General features: G+C 50.4%; 2 protein-coding genes across 2 annotated transcripts; both read right to left on the reverse strand.

Annotated features, from left to right (window-relative positions):
• Positions 1–521: 521 nt before the first annotated feature.
• On the reverse strand, positions 522–8,534 carry Gpn2 (GPN-loop GTPase 2). The gene is made up of 5 exons (XM_027399586.2): positions 7,976–8,534; positions 6,738–6,894; positions 3,673–3,833; positions 2,591–2,721; positions 522–927 (listed from the first exon to the last, which is right to left on the reverse strand). Exons 1-5 carry the CDS (start codon positions 8,384–8,386, stop codon positions 855–857), a joined length of 933 nt encoding a protein of 310 aa, XP_027255387.1. The 5' UTR covers positions 8,387–8,534; the 3' UTR covers positions 522–854.
• Positions 8,535–8,640: 106 nt separating this feature from the next.
• Positions 8,641–16,647, reverse strand: Gpatch3 (G-patch domain containing 3). Its single transcript, XM_027399585.2, has 7 exons — positions 16,248–16,647; positions 15,157–15,581; positions 13,115–13,289; positions 12,434–12,493; positions 10,108–10,229; positions 9,735–9,862; positions 8,641–9,262 (listed from the first exon to the last, which is right to left on the reverse strand). Exons 1-7 carry the CDS (start codon positions 16,633–16,635, stop codon positions 9,046–9,048), a joined length of 1,515 nt encoding a protein of 504 aa, XP_027255386.1. The 5' UTR covers positions 16,636–16,647; the 3' UTR covers positions 8,641–9,045.
• Between the last annotated feature and the right edge of the window lie 201 nt (positions 16,648–16,848).

Genomic DNA, 16,848 nt, shown 5'->3' on the forward strand with positions numbered 1-16,848 from the left:
GGTTTTTCTCTGCATAGCCCTGGCTGTCCTGGAACTTGCTCTGTAGACCAGTCTGGCCTTGAACTCAAGAGATCCACCTTCTTCTGCCTCCCACATGCTGGGATTAAATTCATGTCCCACCACTGCCTGGCTAATCTTTCAAACTTTGACTAACATCAGGGCAAAAACAGAATAAAACCACATAAATCATAGGATAAAAATCAAGAAAACATTAAATAAGGTATGGCTAGGAAGAGTCACCTGCAGATGCCTGAGCTTAAAGCTGTTAGCACTGAAGAACGAACAAATCACAGGAGGGGAGTTGTGTACACACCTGAGCTGAGGCTGGTGAAACCTGAACGAAGAAACGCATGGGGTTGCTGAGATGGCTCAGCAGGTAAAGGAGCCTGTCACTAAGTCCCATGACCTGAGTTCAACCCCAGAATTCAGGAGAGAACCATCTCCATCTGCATGCCTGCCCACTCACACACTGGTGCACAAACACGAGATAAATGTAATTAAAAACAAAACCAAGACAGAAATAGGACTATTTGCAGGGACAGAGACATTCCTTTGTTCTGCTCCAAACCCTTGGTTCCCAAGGGTTGAAGACAAGTTTGAAGCCCACAAAAAGTAGAAAATAATTTCATATCATAGCACATCCCACAGCAGCAGCCCAAGTAGAGCCAGTCCTCAACTTAGGTAGCATCTCGTGGGAGCAGGGCTCTCTGAGTTTGAAGATACCACTGAGGGTGATATGCCTGGCTTTTTATCCAAAAGTCCTCATCGGGGATGGATGCTTCCTCCCAGCCTCTGCTCTGGCTGGACACAGCTTCTGGATCCGTACCCAGCTGCCCATCACCCAGCCCCAGCTGTTACAGTTGCATGGCTTCCTGCTCTGCTGTCTGGTCCGAGGATGCTAAGTACTTCTCTTGGATGCCCAGAGTGCTGCAGGAGGGAAGGTGTGTCAAGGCTGAGATCACAGGCAGGGGATGGGGGCCTGGCCCAGGCAGGATCTGACCTCTACTGAGAACCGCCATCCATACATCTGTGTCTGTCCTAGTTCCCACAGCTGGATGTGAGCCACCTTCAAGAGCTCCTTCCCTGGGGTTCCTGTTTCTTCTTCACACTGCCTAGACCAAAGGACCAAGGAGCGCTAGCCCTCCAGCTTTGTGTGGCATATGCTCTAGAGACAGGCCAGGGTGTTCCAATCCTGCCACTTCCTTTTTCCTTTCTGAAGTCACATGAGAGCTATGACCATAAAATGGGGAGTCCTCTACACCTGGCACACAACTGCTGTAGTAACTATTGTAACTTCCCTTTTCTTACCAAGGCAAAGAACTCCGACTCTGCTTGGGCCACAAGGCTCTCCTCCCTCCCTCTGGGACAGGACAGAGGTCAATTCACAAAAGGAAAAGACCAGACATTGCTAACACTGGCTACACATGAGCCATCTCCTTGGTCTTCTCATCCCATGGGGACCGCATGACACCATTGTAGCCACCTGCTCTCCAGGGCCTGACACCTCCATCTGCCTCCATCCTCGGGACTGGAATTCCCGTCTCCAGCACCCTGGGCAAACGCTCCATCTTTGGGACTACTGACCTAAAGGACCAGGCCTTTCCCTTCCTGCCTCTTGCACAGCTTCTGACCTAAGGAACACACAAACGGGTCAAAACCAAACACCAAAGGCCTAGCTGCCATTTGCACAGTTCTGGCTGTTCAGTGGTGCCCTCAGACCCAGAACATCCCTTCTAAACACTTGCCTGTCTTCTCCGCCCAGGACCTCTCTGTAACTAGCTGTTCTAATCAACCTCCTTTGTATTTTCCAGCCCACAAACCTTTCTCTAACCGTCTCTTTTGTTGTTAATATTATTTGGTTTTTCAAGACAGGGTTTCTCTGTCTAACAGCTCTGGCTATCCTGGAACTCTGTAGACCAGGCTGGCCTCACAGAGACGTGGCTGCCTCTGCCTCCTAAATGCTGGGATTGGAGGCGTGTGCCACCACTGCCCAGCCCCATTTGTTTTTTGAGACAGGGTCTAACTTTGTAGCCCAGGCTGGACTTAAAACTTGTGATGACCTTCCTGCCTCAGTTTCCCAAGCACTGGTTTACAGGCCTGGACCGTCACGCAGGGCTCCTTTTCCACATCACCACATGCTTCATTTAGCAAGACTTTAAGAACTCTTCGGCTAAACCCAAAACAAACAAACAAACAAAAAACTCTACAGCCCCTAATTACACACAGGAAATGCATTCTCCACACCTACAGGGGCTCTTCTAAAAGGTGCATCAGCTCTCAGAAAACTGGAGGCAGATCAAGAGTGTAAGACTAGCCTGCACTACACGGGGTTATAGGCCAGCTATGGGCAGAGAAACCGTCTTAAAACACTAAAATAAATCAGTCCTTACCTCCGAGCTGACATCTACACATACTTCCCACCACTTTGGTGTTAGCACTCATGGCAGCAGGCAAGCATCCTATCCTGGGCTACCCCAGCCATATCTCCTTCCCCAGACTCTGGCACCTCCTTTCCCTTTTCTCATACTACACCAGGCAAACTGAACCCCGACACTTTTCCCAGTGCCCTTCCCATGCTCCCCAAGGATACGAGGAGAAATGGAAGTCAGCTCCCATCGCAGCAGACATCATGGCCTCCAGGCTTCGCTGCTCTTGAATCCCAAAACAGTAGCCGTTGGCTTTATCCACAGCCTGTAGGACTCGCTGGATACTGTCCTTGTCCTGAGCAGAGAGGAGAATAGCTCAGTGAGGGGATCAAGTGTGGAGAGCAGAGCCCACAACTGCCTGCTCTTCTCTAACTCCTCCCATGACAATTCCACATTCCCAACTCCTTGCCCCAGAGGAATCCATTGGGGGGGGCTGGCCAGCCAGACCACCTCCCAGATTAGAAGAGCGCTGCTCCTTCATGCAGTCACAGCCTAGGGTTTTCTCCTACGGCAGCATTCCTACTATCCTAGAATAGCCGTCTCACTGCTCTTACTAGGCCAAGCAGCTTTTAGGGTCAAAAGTCAGTGAAGAGCAAGGTATCTTCAGTGCCAGGGAGGCACCCAACAAATATGTATGTTTTGGCTCATAAGGGTTTCCTCACCCATATACAACAGTGAGAACAGTCCATATATCTCAATGAAGTATAGAGACCAAACTAATGAGTGCTCAGCTCTCAGCACAGTGCTAGCAGGGAAAGCCTTCACAAGTGGTGGCTGGCACAACACTCTCTCCCTCTCATAATGGAGGCAAGTGTGCTATTAGAGGGAAAGCCAACTTCACTCAAGTCCCCACTGCAGAAAAGACTCTAGGACCACAATGTCTCCTGGGTTATCTCTGCCGCAAGCAAGAGGTTAGGGGCTGCTTTGCAAACTCAACATAGTCACACAGCAAAACAGACCCAAAAGCCTGTCTCCTGGGTCCTGGGTTAACTTCTTGCTGTGACTCTGAACTCACTCATGTTCATTCACACTGAGGAGGGAGCATAGAGGACCTGGTGATTCAGACTCACAGGACTAAAGTCTGGTCTATGCTTTTTACTGAGATCATGCTCCCACTGCTCCTGGTCCTGAAGCAAGCCAAGGGCAGGCCCAGAGCACAGACCATCAGTGGAGCCGTCGTATCTTTCCATGTCCTTGGTATTTCAGAGCTATAGCCACACGAAAGCAATCTCTTCCTATCCAATACCTGGATGTTCAGAGGGATAAAAGAGACTAGGCTGTAGTCTTCGATGAGTTGTACTAGTTTCTCATTGAGCTGACGGTAGTGACTGAAGAAAGGGTCAGACGCCAGGTGCTCAAGCAGGTAGGAGAGGTCCAGGACTTCTGTGTAATAGTCCAGGTTAAAGGCTAAGGAGAGAAACTGGAGTTAGAAGCCACTGACATTAGGCTAAAGACGGAGCCTGGAGGGGCTAAGCCATAGCCCAGTAACATGTTTACCATCCTTAAGGGCCTGGGCTTTATTCCTAGCACCCAGTGGGGGATTAGAAACCATAACCAGAGCCCGGCGTTGGTGGTACACACCTTTGATTCCAGCACTCAGGAGGCAAAGGCAGGCTGGTCTCTGTGAGTTCGAGACCAGCCTGGTCTACAAGAGCCAGTTCCACAATAGCCTCCAAAGTGGCAGGGAAACCCTGTCTCTAAAACCCTTCAAAAGTGAAGTAAATAAATAAATAAAAACCATAACCAGGGGTGGGGATTTAGTTCAGCGGTAGAGCACTCACCTAACAAACACAAGGCCCTGGGTTTGGTCTTTAGCTCTGGGAAAAACAAAACTATACCCGAACTTGAGGAAGAGTTCAGCATGGAGCACTTGCCTGGCATAAATGAGGTACTGGATTCTGTCCCTAGCACTATGAGACAAGAAAGACCCAAAGTCTGGGCTTCACCTTGTTTGTCTATCATTGTTTTTCCTTAGACAGGGTCTCACACCTCAACTCTTGCTGGCCTGTTACTCACTATGTAGCTGCCCAGGCAGTGTTCATAGCAGGTTCTCCTGCCTCAGACTCCGGTGTGCTGAGATTACAGGCATGAGTGTCACTCTGGCTTCCATTATTTACATTCACTAAGATATCTGCTGGTGCAGTGAAGTGATGTTACTAAGAAGAGAAATATTCTCTTGGTCTGGGGGCACAGGCTGGTAATCCCAGATATAAGGGCAGCTTAGGCAGAAGGGTTGGTAGTTCAAGGCTAGCCTAGACTACAGAGTGAATTTAAGGTCAGTTGGGCAATTTCATGAGACCCTAATCAAAATGAAAGAAGGCCTATGAGATTGCTCAGTGGATACAGACATTTGGAGCCAATCCTAACAACCCAAGTTATTCCTGGGAGCCACACAGCAGAAGGACATAATCGATTCACACAAGGAAACAATCAATTCACAAAAGTTACCCTGACCTCCACACAAACATGTGCCCCCCATAAATGAAGAAATTTAATTTAAAGGGAGGGGCTTGAGAGGTTAAGAGTGCTTGCTACTCTTCTAAAGGACCTGAGTTCAGTTTCCAGTGTCCACATGGGACGCTCACAACTGTCTGCATTTTCATATACTGAGGACCAAATGACCTTTTCCGGCTTCCTTGGTACATATATAAGGTATGCGATCACACAACACACACACAGATTTTTCAGTCTGGGTCTCACTATGTTGCTCTGGCTGTTCTGGAACTATGTAGAATAGGCTAGCCTCTATCTCACAGAGATTCACCTGCTTCTGCCTTCTGAGTGCTGGGATCAAAGGTGTGTGCCACCATGGCCCGGTCTAAAATAAATCTTAAAGAGAAAAAAGAGGGCTGGTGTGGTTTCTGAAGGCTAGAATGTGTACCTAGCAGGTGTGAAGCTTCAGGGTCTATCCCAGTATCATGAAAAAAAAAAAAAAAAGCACCCGATTCCTTCTTTCCCTTTCTAGAGCAGGTCTCATTTAGCCCAGGCTGGCCTTGAACACCTGATCCTCCTGTCTTCAGCTCCCAAGTGCTGGGATTACAGACACACACTATCATACCTGGCTAAAATGCTTGATTTCATCTAAAATTTATTAGGCTGTCATATGGACAGGGTTAGTGGGGACTGTTGTAAGAACTAAAGCTTATAAACCCAGCCTCTGCCTTGTATACAGAAGCATCAATGATCGTACACACTAGAGCACAAGCACTGAGAACTATGCTTAGCCCCTGTCTCATGAAGCTTAGTGAGACCCCAGGGTCTTCGCAAATATACACTGGAGGGACTTTGTAAATGATGGTCTAACTGAATCGATGTTTAGTCCAGCAGCAAGGCCTCTCAGGGAAACCACCTACATTTCCTTCCTGGGACAGTTCCCTCATGTAAGATGAAGAGACCAAAATAGATGCTCAAACATCAGGTTTGGGTCTATGAATAGCTTCCCAATAAAAAAAAAAAAAAAAAAAAAAAAAAACAAAAAAAAAACTTGGGCTCCTTGGAAAGACACCCCCAAAGATGAGTGGACTCTGGGCTGACATCCCTCCATGTCCCGACTAGGCAAGGTCACTTCCATGTCGTCTCCCAGCCTCCCTCCCTGCTCATATACTAGGCATTTCAGCTTTCTCTCTAGGGTCCTTTATGGCTTCAGATTTTAAGGAGCCGATGCCATTAGCACAGCAGAAAAATAATTTGAGGCCGGGCGCTGGTGGCGCACGCCTTTAATCCTAGCACTCGTGAGTTCGAGGCAGGCAGATCTCTGTGAGTTCGAGGCCAGCCTGGTCTCCAGAGTGAGTGCCAGGACAGGCTCCAAAGCTACACAGAGAAACCCTGTCTTGAAAAACCAAAAAAAAAAAAAAAAAGCTGGCCATTGAGACACTACCCAACTCCTACCCATTTCCATGCTGCCTGCCATGTGAGGATGCAGGTATAAGTAGGCAGTCCACAGCCAGAACCTGGGCCTACACATGCCCCCATTAAAGGCTTTCCACCCTCTCAAATATAGAGGAATGTCTGCTGTTCGAGACATCTGGTGGGTGATAGTTTCACTATAGCAGTTCAAACTACTGCAACACTTTTGCCCTTACTAGACTGGCTGGAATCGTCCTTCAGTGGGCTACTTCTCACCACCCAAGTGTCAGGGCACCACAGCCTCAGAGCAGTGAGCAGTTTTCCACTTCCTCAGCCACCTTGTTGCACCCATCTGTAATCTCTAAATCTACGGTAGATTCTGGCACAGTGGTGCACAAAATAAATGGTCAGAAGTCAGGAGTGTAGTGAGGCAGCTTCCCTCATGCTCCAAACAGGGGCTCTTACCCAGCTTCCCATAGTGCTCAATAAGGTCCATCTTGGAGAGGAGGTTGACATGGGGCAGTTCCACATGCAGCATGGTGGCCAGGGAGGTGCAGAGAACGGAGATGAACTTGGCTGGGTCTGTGCAGTAGTGAGAGTCCACAAGGTGGACAGCTGTCAGCTGTGAGTGGAAGACACAGGATGAGCGGGGAAGACCAGCCGCAGTGGGAGGGACCTGGGGCCATGCCTCCATTGTGAGACCAGCAGCAGTTCCAGCCTTCCTCAACTGTGTTCTGCTTCCAGCCCTTGTACGTGCATGTGCTTACAACAGGGGTGCATGTGCTTACAACAGGGGTGCATGTGCTTACAACAGGGTTTTATGGCCTGAAACTAAACATCTTTCTGCCCCCACATGCCAAGTGCCTTTGTATTTAATTCTCTGGCTCTTGTATTTAATTCTAATAGCCAGAATCATGTCTTCCTCCCAGGAAACACGGGACATTTTTTTCTTACTTAGTACCTTTTTTTCTTACCTACTATGCTCAGGGCCAAATCTAGGCCCTGTGGCCTCTGTTAGGCAAGATCTCTACCATTGAGCTAAATCTCCAATCCCTCTTACAAAGTATCTTGCAAAGTGCCCTGTAGTGGGAAACAGGTTCAAATTACACACTCATCTGCCTCTCCACTCTTTTTTGGTTGTTGTTTTTTTTCGAGACAAAGCTCTGTGTAGCTTTGGAGCCTATCCTGGAACTAGCCTTTTTTTTTTTTTTTTTTTTTGGTTTTTCAAGACAGGGTTTGTCTGTGGCTTTGGAGACTGTCCTGGCACTAGCTCTTGTAGACCAGGCTGGTCTCGAACTCACAGAGATCAGCCTGCCTCTGCCTCCCAAGTGCTGGGATTAAAGACATGCGCCACCGATGCCCGGCTTCTCCACTCTTTCATTACACTTTTGCACACCAACTAAACAATTGCCGAGCCACTTTCTATGTAATCGCTTCCACTGTGTTTTTTTTTTTTTTTTTAAATCCCCAACTAACAGGTTCACTTTAGAGATGACAAAACTGAGTTAAGTGACAACTTTCCCAGATCACGCAGAGATTGGTGGCAGAGCTAAAACTCTTAACTCAAGAAAGAGACTTTGGTTCTGCTCCAAACTCCACTCAACCCCTATCTTGCAGTGTGTCTTGGGGGCGTGGTGGCATCTGTCCCTTCTCTGTCTCAGGGATGCCATCTGCACCAAGGGCCTGCCCGCCCAGAGACGCACCCTGAGGTCCCACTGTGCCATCTGGGAGAAGATGCTGCGGAGGGCGGCGTGGTGCGTGCAGAGCTCCACCTGCCCGGGGCAGTCGAAGATGAAGTAGTGGCCGCGGAGGGGCTCGAGCTTGGCGCGCAGCCAGTCCAGGTTGGCCTCCAGGTACTCCATGCAGTACAGCAGGCCGCCGTTGGGGCCCAGGCGCAGCGCGTCCATCACGTCGCCCAGCGCCACCAGCTCGCCCACGTCCACGGCGCACTCGTACGGCAGCCCTTCGTTGGCCGGGTCCAGGTTCACCACCGCCACGCGCCGGCCGAGCGCGCGCAGGAACTCGCTCATGCCCAGGCAGTACGTGGTCTTCCCCGAGCCCGGGGGCCCGATCACCGCCTGGCCGAAGGCCGTGGCCGGTGCGGCCCCCGCCATGGGTGGAGCCGGGCGGCCCGCAGGCGCTTTCCGAACTAAAGCAAGGAGGCCCGGGCAGAAAACCTGCACACCAACCGGCAGGGAAGCCAAGAGCCCCGACTTCCGGACTCCGCCGGAAATCGTCTAGGAGGAAGTCCCGCCCACACGCTACCGGCGTAGGCGGGCAACGGAGCCGTGGTTCCGCAGCCCACGCCTCCCGCCGCGGGGTCAGGCTCAGGCTTCCCGGCTCCTCCAAGGCAGACTTGCAGGCCGGGTCCAGGTCCAAACTCGTTTATTGCCGCGCAGACGCGCCCCCCGCAGAGGGTAGAGGTGCCAGGCCCCGCCCGGCCCCCTGGGGACCAGTTCTTTCAGGTCCCCTCCCCTCTCTTCCTCATGACGTCCTCCTTCAGACCCCCAAACCGGCGAGAAGGCGCCGCAGGCAGTCCAGATCTTCAAGGTTCTGGGGCGAGCCCAAACAAGGCCTCGAGTTCGAGACCACCCCAGGGCAGGGGGCGGCTGCTTCTGAAACCACCTTTGAGGTAGAGAAGAGACGGGCATGCTCAGGCCCAGCACAGGAGCCTGCTGTGCAGACGCCTAGGCTCTTGGCTGCTTCAGAGGTCCACAAGGCAAGACCCAGGCTGTTTTCCTGCAGCTGAGTGACCCTGACCAAGGACAGAGCCTCACTCGGGCTCCGAGGGTCTCTCCGAGGCACAGCTGGAACCCCTCACAAAAGTCGTATCTGTCCGAAACTTGATGCTGGTGGGTGGCTGGCGTCGGAGCAAGGACTCCATTTTGTCCTGGGGCAGAGGCTCATCGTAGACTGTGGAAATGAGCCCCAAGCCAGTGCCACGGGGCCTCTTCAGCTGCCCAAATGGCTGTAGTTTCTCTCCATGGTACCTGAATAAAAGAGGACAAGAGGGCACTCCAGTAGCTAGTACATACCTGGCTTGTCCTGTAATACACAACTTTCTTGTGCTGATAGGTTTTGAACCCAAGGCCAGGCAAACACTCATCCCTGAGCCACACCCCCAGCACCAAAGACAAAGCATGTATCTGGAATTCTCTCCAACTTCTGGACACAGTCTTTGCTAACTACAGGGAACCTTAGAATTTTTCACACAATGAACTCCCTTATCAAGCCCAAACACAGACTCAATGAAATGACTTCCTGGGGGATCTGTGATCCTTTTAAGTTGTAAGATTTGGTAGAACATGAACATAAAGAACAGACTCTATTTCTTCTACTTCTGCCATGACAGTCATCTCCTAGGGGTACCCAGCATGCATCCCAAAAGCAACGGGAAGAGAGAAACCAAATAGCATCAAGGCTGGATTACGACCCTAAGGAGTCCTTTAGGGGCCCACTTACCCCAATCCACGCTTGCATCTGGGGTGCTGGCCATCACCATCCAGGGCTTCAGGCACCCCGGAGCACCTACTACCCAGGCCCTGGCCTTCAGCCCAGCCCTGGCGCTCCATCACCTTCCGACCAATGCCCTGCAAAAGGAAGCAGAGAGAATTAAGAAAAGTGGCTTAAGTTTGACACTGTGCATGTCCCATTGCTTGGGAGGCAGAGGCAGGATGTGAGTTCAAGGTCAGGCTGGGCTACTTATGAAGACCCTGCTTCAAAGGAAGGAAGGGAGAGGGGGAGGAATGGAGGGAAGGGAAGGAAAGAGAAGGATTCTTGGAGAAGAAACGCAGGAAAAGGAAAAATGTCAGTGGGCTGGGCAGTGCTCACTCACCTTGGTGTGGCGCTCAAAAGTGCCCACTTGGCGTCCTATCACAGAGCCATCTTCCTGGCCATCACGGAGTCTCTGCTCCAAGCGCATCTGGACAGAGTCACGGGCATCTTTGTCTCCACCATCTGGGGAACCATAACCCATTTGTAAAATGGTGCTCTCACCAGGAGCATCTGCTATCTGGGGGTCCCCTCACAAGACTGACTGATCATTTTCATAATGTCCTGTAATCTCTCTCATAAGACTGGGAACACACAGGAATAGAAACCACAGTTCTCATCTTATGGATGAGGGGCAGTGCAGAGAAGTCACAGAACAGACAGATGAAATCAGAAGTATGTTAGTTTTGGATATTTTACATTATTAAGTTTTAATCCTCTTTTAGACTAAAAGAGGAATTGTAGGGAGACAACCTAGCCCCGCCCAACTTTCTTGTGCTGATAAGGTTTGAACCCAAGGCCAGGTAAACACTCATCCCTGAGTCCTGGGACAGGTACCAGGTGGACCCGGGACTCGCCCATAAGGGCGTGGTGAAGGAAAGCCGGGGTGACGTAAGGGAGCTTCTTAAGGGGCTGCACGTGGGGACCCGAGCCCCCTTTTGTTCTGGCCGCGCTTGCTGGGTTCTATAACCTAGCTCTGGCCTGTGTTTTGCCTTGGTGTCTTTGTGAATAAAGAGACTTTAATCATTACAGAAGTAAGTTATTGGGAGCTAGAGAGATGCTCAGAAGTTAAGAGTGTGTACTGATTCTGACCCGGGTTCATTTCTCAGCACGTATATGGCAGCTTACAACTGTAACTCCAATTAGGCAATCTGATGCCCTCTTCTGTACTCCATGGGTACCAAGCACATGTTATACTTACATGCAGGCAAAACACACATAATAAAAACAGTAAATCTTACTGAGTGTGGTAGTGCATGCCTTTAATCCCAGCATTTAGGAGGCAGAGGCATGTGGATCTCTGTGGGTTCAAGGCCAGCCTGGTGTACATAGTGTAGCTCTACAGAGCTTCATAGTGAGATCATATCTCAAAACACCAAAATAAATTTTAAATATCTTTATCAAGCCGGGCATTGGTGGTGCATGCCTTTAGTGCCAGCACTCAGGGGGCAGAGGCCAGCCTGGTCTACAAGAGCTACTTCCAGGACAGCCTCCAAAGCCACAGAGAAACCCTGTCTGGGAAAAAGAAAAAAAAGAAAAAAAAAAAACTTTATCAAAAAAGAGCAGCCAGGGGCTGGAGAGAAGGCTCAGAGGTTCAGAGCACCGACTGCTCTTCCAGAGGTCCTGAGTTCAATTCCCAGCAACCACATGGTAGCTCACAATCATCCATCATGAGATCTGGTGCCCTCTTCTGGTATGTAGATATACCTGGAAGCAGAATGTTGCATACATAATAAATAAAATCTTCAAAAAAAAAAAAAAAAAAAAAAAGGCAGCCAGATCAGTTTATGTATTGAGTTTCAGGATAGCCAGGGATATACTGACTCTGTCTCAAAACAAACACCACTCACAGAAACAAAATAAAAATTCAGGTCATTTTTCTCTTCAGAACCATGAGTTGATCAAAGGCTAAGCTTCTATTCACTGTTCACTCAAACCCCCCCCCCCGGGGGGGGGGTTCCTAGGGCCTGCCCATCGGCAGCACTCAACTGCAGGTGGTGAGTTCTCTCTGGCAAAGATGGTGAGTACAGTCAGCCTGTTTCTACAGGGTTTGCACCTGCAGATCCAACCACTCTGAAACTACTCAGAAAATAACTGCATCTGTACCAACACATAGACTCCCCACCCCATCATTATTCCCTAAGTAACACTATTTGCATAGTGTTTACATTGCATTAGTTTCTGTAAAACATCTATGGAAAACTTATTGGTTGGTTTTGAGATAAGCTCTCACTCTGTAGCCTGTGATGACCTCAAACTTAAGTAATCGTCATGTCTCACTCACTTCCATAGCGCAGGAATTCCAAAATATACACCACCATAGCTGGTGAGAATTTTTTTTTCCTGATGTTGGAATTGAACCCAGGGCCTCATATAGTCTAGCAAAGTACCACTGAAATGTAACCCCAGCACTTGCTAACTTTTTTTGAGAGAGATTATTTAAAGTATGCATGAGGATAAGTATAGGTCTAAACAATTACACCATTTTGTAACAGTACCTGCAGATTTTGGTATGCACAGGGGTTCTAGAACCATTCTTGAGCACACTGAGAGCGAGTGTACAGTGGGCTGCCCCTAGTTCCCTGACTTAACCTCTGCCAAGTATGTGTGGCTAACATACAGGTCTAGGGCACAAGTTCCTCCCAGGACTGCCACCCCCTGTCCAGTACCTTTGTCGTAGTAGACACTCATGTCCACGTCCCAGTCATCGGCTGTCTGCTCATCAAAATCTACAGGGACAGAAGCAAGGGTTAAGGACTCTTGAGTTCTTTGGTTCTCAGGCAAGGCCAGACCCAGGACCTTGCACAAGCTAAAGGTGCTCTACCATCGAGCTCTGTGTCCACCCCAATGACTCTCAGTTGGGCTTCGAGCTAAGCCTACTGTTAGACAAATATTCCAGGTTCTATCCCAATTCCTCATTCCAAAACAGGATGAATAGTCTGCATTTACACAGGATGGAAGTCATTTCCTAGCTTTATTTGGACTGTCAGGGAATCCACTATGTGGAACAGAGGCCCCAACCTTGGTTTGACAGGCTTTTCCGGACAAAGCCCATGTATTAAAGGCTCAGTTCCAGGCACAGCGGGAAGTAATGGGACCCTTAAGAGGTAGAGCTTCATGCATGACATTAAAAGAGACCATAGGACCCGGTCTCTCCTTCCTTCTCTCTCCCTTGCATCCCAGCCATGAGGTGAATAGGGGTCCTGCACATGTACTCCAACCATACTGTACAGCTTCGCCACAGGCACAAAAACCAACTGCCCATGCCCTGAGACGTCCAATCTGAGCCAACTCTCCTCTTTAGAAGTTAATTCATCACCGGTGTTTGTTACAGTAACCACAAGACTTACCTCCTTCCTCCTCCTGCCAGAACTGAGCGTCGGTGTAGAACACCAGGCCAGAGCCACCCTTCTCCCACTTGAGCTCAATCTCCTCCTCGAAGAGCCGCTCGGAAGTCCGCTCCTGCCTGGTCACGTCCTCATGCAGTGCTTCATGGCGTTCCCACTCCTCACATCGGTCATCGTCCTGGGAGATGGGGAGGGAGAAGTGACCTGCCTGTCTGACCTCCAGACCTCAGGCCTAGAAGGAGGAGTTTCAGGGCCCAGCAGGGACATGGGACCTGAACCCCAGCATCACACCTTCAGACTTCTCCAGAAGCAGTGCATTTAGACCTTAAAACCTTGACTGACTCCTGGCACCATGCCCCAGCCTCCCATGCCCAATGCCATCCCTCTGCTTCTCATGCCCAACGCACTCTTAGCTCTGTGCTCCTGGCCACAGCTCCTCCTCCACCTGCTTTGCTTCTCTACTTGGTCAAATCCTCATGCTAAGACCTCCAGCCTACACAAAGCCCGCTCAGTACACAGCTCTCTCACTTGTGTGTTCCTCAGTACACACCATTTAAGCCTCCTCAACATGGCACGAAGAAGGGCAAGGGCAAGGACCAAGTAGCATTTCCTGCTGCTCAGGCCCTTCCTATAATTGAGTTCCCGGAATAATCCCAGTGGCCCTGTGAGGTAAGTGCCATTATTCCCATTTTACAGGAGGGAACCTAGGTCAGAGGTAAGGCTGCCCCAAGAACAGCCGAACCAGCAGGCAATCCTAGGCCATGATCACACACAGCCTTTCCGAGCTTTCTTGGTTAAAAATTTAGCCTCTTCCAGGGCAAGAAATGGATCGTAGAATGTCTTAGAATTGAGCAATAATTTTTGCTTTTTTATTTATTTATTTTTAAATTTTTAATTTTTTGCTCATTGGTGTTTTGCCTGCACATATGTCTGTGTAAGAACGTCAGAAGCCCTGGATCTGAAGTTACAGCAGGAGTGAGATGCCATGTGGGTGCTGGGAACTGAACCAGTGTCCTCTGGAAGAGTAGCCAGTGCTTTTAACCATTGAGCAATCTCTCCAGCCCCAAGCACTGATTCTTACTACAGTGTGCTTCTACTAGACTTGTGTAAGGACAAGATGACTCTTGGCTTGATTCCCTGGGTACCTTATCCTGGTTAATCCCCAGTAGGCCACAGGAATCAATGCTGCAGAGGAGGCTCCAGAGGAAAGTGAGGGGGGAAATCAAATCACAGCCCTGGGCTGGGTCTCTCAAACACTGTGCCTTGCTTTCTCCACCTGGGAGGTGAAGGAGAGCATGGACTACATGGGGCCATCTCAAAAGCAAAGCAAAACAAATGAACAAATAAATAAACAAAAGGTTTCACAACAAATCCCACTTCACCTGATTCACGGAGAAAGGAGATGTCTATTTTGCTAACAAAGCTAAGACTAGAGAGGCTAGTGAGGCCAGAATAGAGGTGGACTAAGGCACCCGATGAAAGCCCAGAGGTGGGAGAAGCCTGAGAAGGAACTGGGCTCCCATCCTAACTCTGCTCCTACCTCTGGATACACTTCTGGGTAGATTCCTATACGTCTCTTGCTTGGTACCTTCCATCTGTGAAAAGGAGTTTCCCATAGCCTTCAATACTTTCTAAGAATTGAAGAGAATACACTTGAAAATCTCCTGATCAAAACTTGGCCCCCATCATAAAATATAAACAGAGTTTTATGTTCACTGCTGGAGTGCTTCTACTCCATGGAGGAACCTCCATGCTGTGACAAGAGAATGGTACTAATGCCTGGCTTTTCTTTTTTTCTTTCTTTTTTTTTTTTTTTTTTAAATCAGTCTCCTGTATCCTGGGCTGGGTTTGAACTTTATGTAGCTAAAGATGACCTTAAATTTCTGATCTTCCTGCCTTTACCTCCCCTAGTACTGGGATTACAGTTGTGTACCAGGCTGCCAGGTTTATGCACTCCGGGCTTCAAACTTGGGGTTTTGTGCTCGATGGGTGAGTATTCTACCAAATGAGTTCCAGCCCCGGCCCTGGCCGGCCACACTACTCACGTCATCAGAGTGAGACTCTTCTTCCTCTTCCTGCTGCCCTTCATCCTCAGGCTCATCCAAGAGGCTGGCTGGTGGATCTTCCAAGCGGGTTTCCTGGGGGATTTCCTCTCCCTCGGCAGTGTACACACGCTCTTCCTGCTCCACGGTCTCCGAGTCCTCGTACTCGAAGGGCACATTGCCATAGCGCCGGGAGGAGCCTGTCTTGGGGAACTGGAGCTGCAGCTGAGTGATGATTCGAGGTGGCAGACGGCAGGCCCGGATCAGGTCCAGGAAGACCCGCAGGGGCGTGCCCACATTGCCATTGGGCATCAGCACTGGTGGATTCAGCTCCGGTAGCTGTCTTAGGTCGGCTAGGGTAAAAGCTTCATTCTCTGCCTTCCGACTCTGTAATTCCTTCCGGGTCTTAAAGGGAAAGGGACCTAGATCTTAGGGAGAGGCGGGGAGAAAAATAGATGTTAAAACCCTAGAAGCTTCCTTTTGGTAATATTCAAGTCAGAGATAAATCTCAGTTTAAATCTGTTTCCTATCTGACACTGTTTCAAAATCATTTGTATAAAGTTCTTCATCTGGCATTTTGAAAACCTTGGCTCCCTTTTCCTGAACCAACGTCCTTGTGTTCCGCCCCCTTCGGCTGCCCTGGTACAGTAAACCCAATAGTGATCTCCCGTGCTCTTCCGTGTTTTCCTCTGCAGAGCCAGTTTTCCAGACGCTTGTGTTAGGTTAGAAGGAACCAAATTGCCTTTGTTTTCGTTTCGAGACAGGGTTTCTCTGTGTAGCCCCGGCTCTCTTGGAACTCAGAAGAGCCAAGCGCTGGGGTTAAAGGCGTGCGCGGTCACCGCCCGGCTCCAAATTTCCGCCAGTACAAACATCAACCCCTCAGCGAAACCGGAAACTCATCTACCCAGGCCTCTGCTTTGGTTTTTGTCTTTTAAGTCCCCGAGTGACACCAAGTAACAAGCTGAGGCTGGACATGTGCAGCCCTGTGCGGAACTGACTTAAAACTCCAAACGGCGGTAAACAGGCCTGGCCTGTCCCCACTCCCCGGGAAAGTGCGTCCGCCCCGAGCCTGCAATCCCGTCCACTGCCCTCACCCGAAGCCTCGGTGGGCAGCCGGAGCCTGCGGATGACACAACGCCCCGGGAGCCAGGTGCCCTGAGAGTCCAGCCACCGACGGCCCGAGTACATGCGCAGCAGCCGCCGAGCCTGGGCCGCTCCCCGCACCGAGACCACGCAGCAGCAGGAGCCGGTCGGGAGCGGAGCCGAGGCCCGGGCGTCATCGGGCGCTGTGGTCCGGGCCGCCGCCGGCGCAGGGCCCCTCTCCGGCCGGTGTCGGTAGTGGAAACACAGGAAGCCTCCGCCGCGCTGTTCCCGGAACTGGCTGAAGTAGCTCCGCAGCTGGGCCGAGCGAACGCCGGCGGGGATACCGCTCACCACCAGGTACACCGCCGACTCTTCCTCCAGCTCCCTGGGCGTCGCCATCTTGGGCGGTCACGTGATTGTCCGCAGCCAACTCTCGCGAGAACACCGCGGATCGGATTCCGCAGTTTTCCCAGGGTCTGTTTGGTCCTTGGAGCTGTGGTTTCGCTGCGCTAGGAAACCGTTTGTTGAGATGCACGGATGGTGGACGAGGAATCCCTCCAATGGGCTGGGCTGTAGCTCAGTGAGAGCAGGCCCGGCACGTGAGGGGAGCCA

Source organism: Cricetulus griseus, chromosome 2 (genome assembly GCF_003668045.3).
Source record: "Cricetulus griseus strain 17A/GY chromosome 2, alternate assembly CriGri-PICRH-1.0, whole genome shotgun sequence".
NCBI lineage: Eukaryota > Metazoa > Chordata > Mammalia > Rodentia > Cricetidae > Cricetulus > Cricetulus griseus.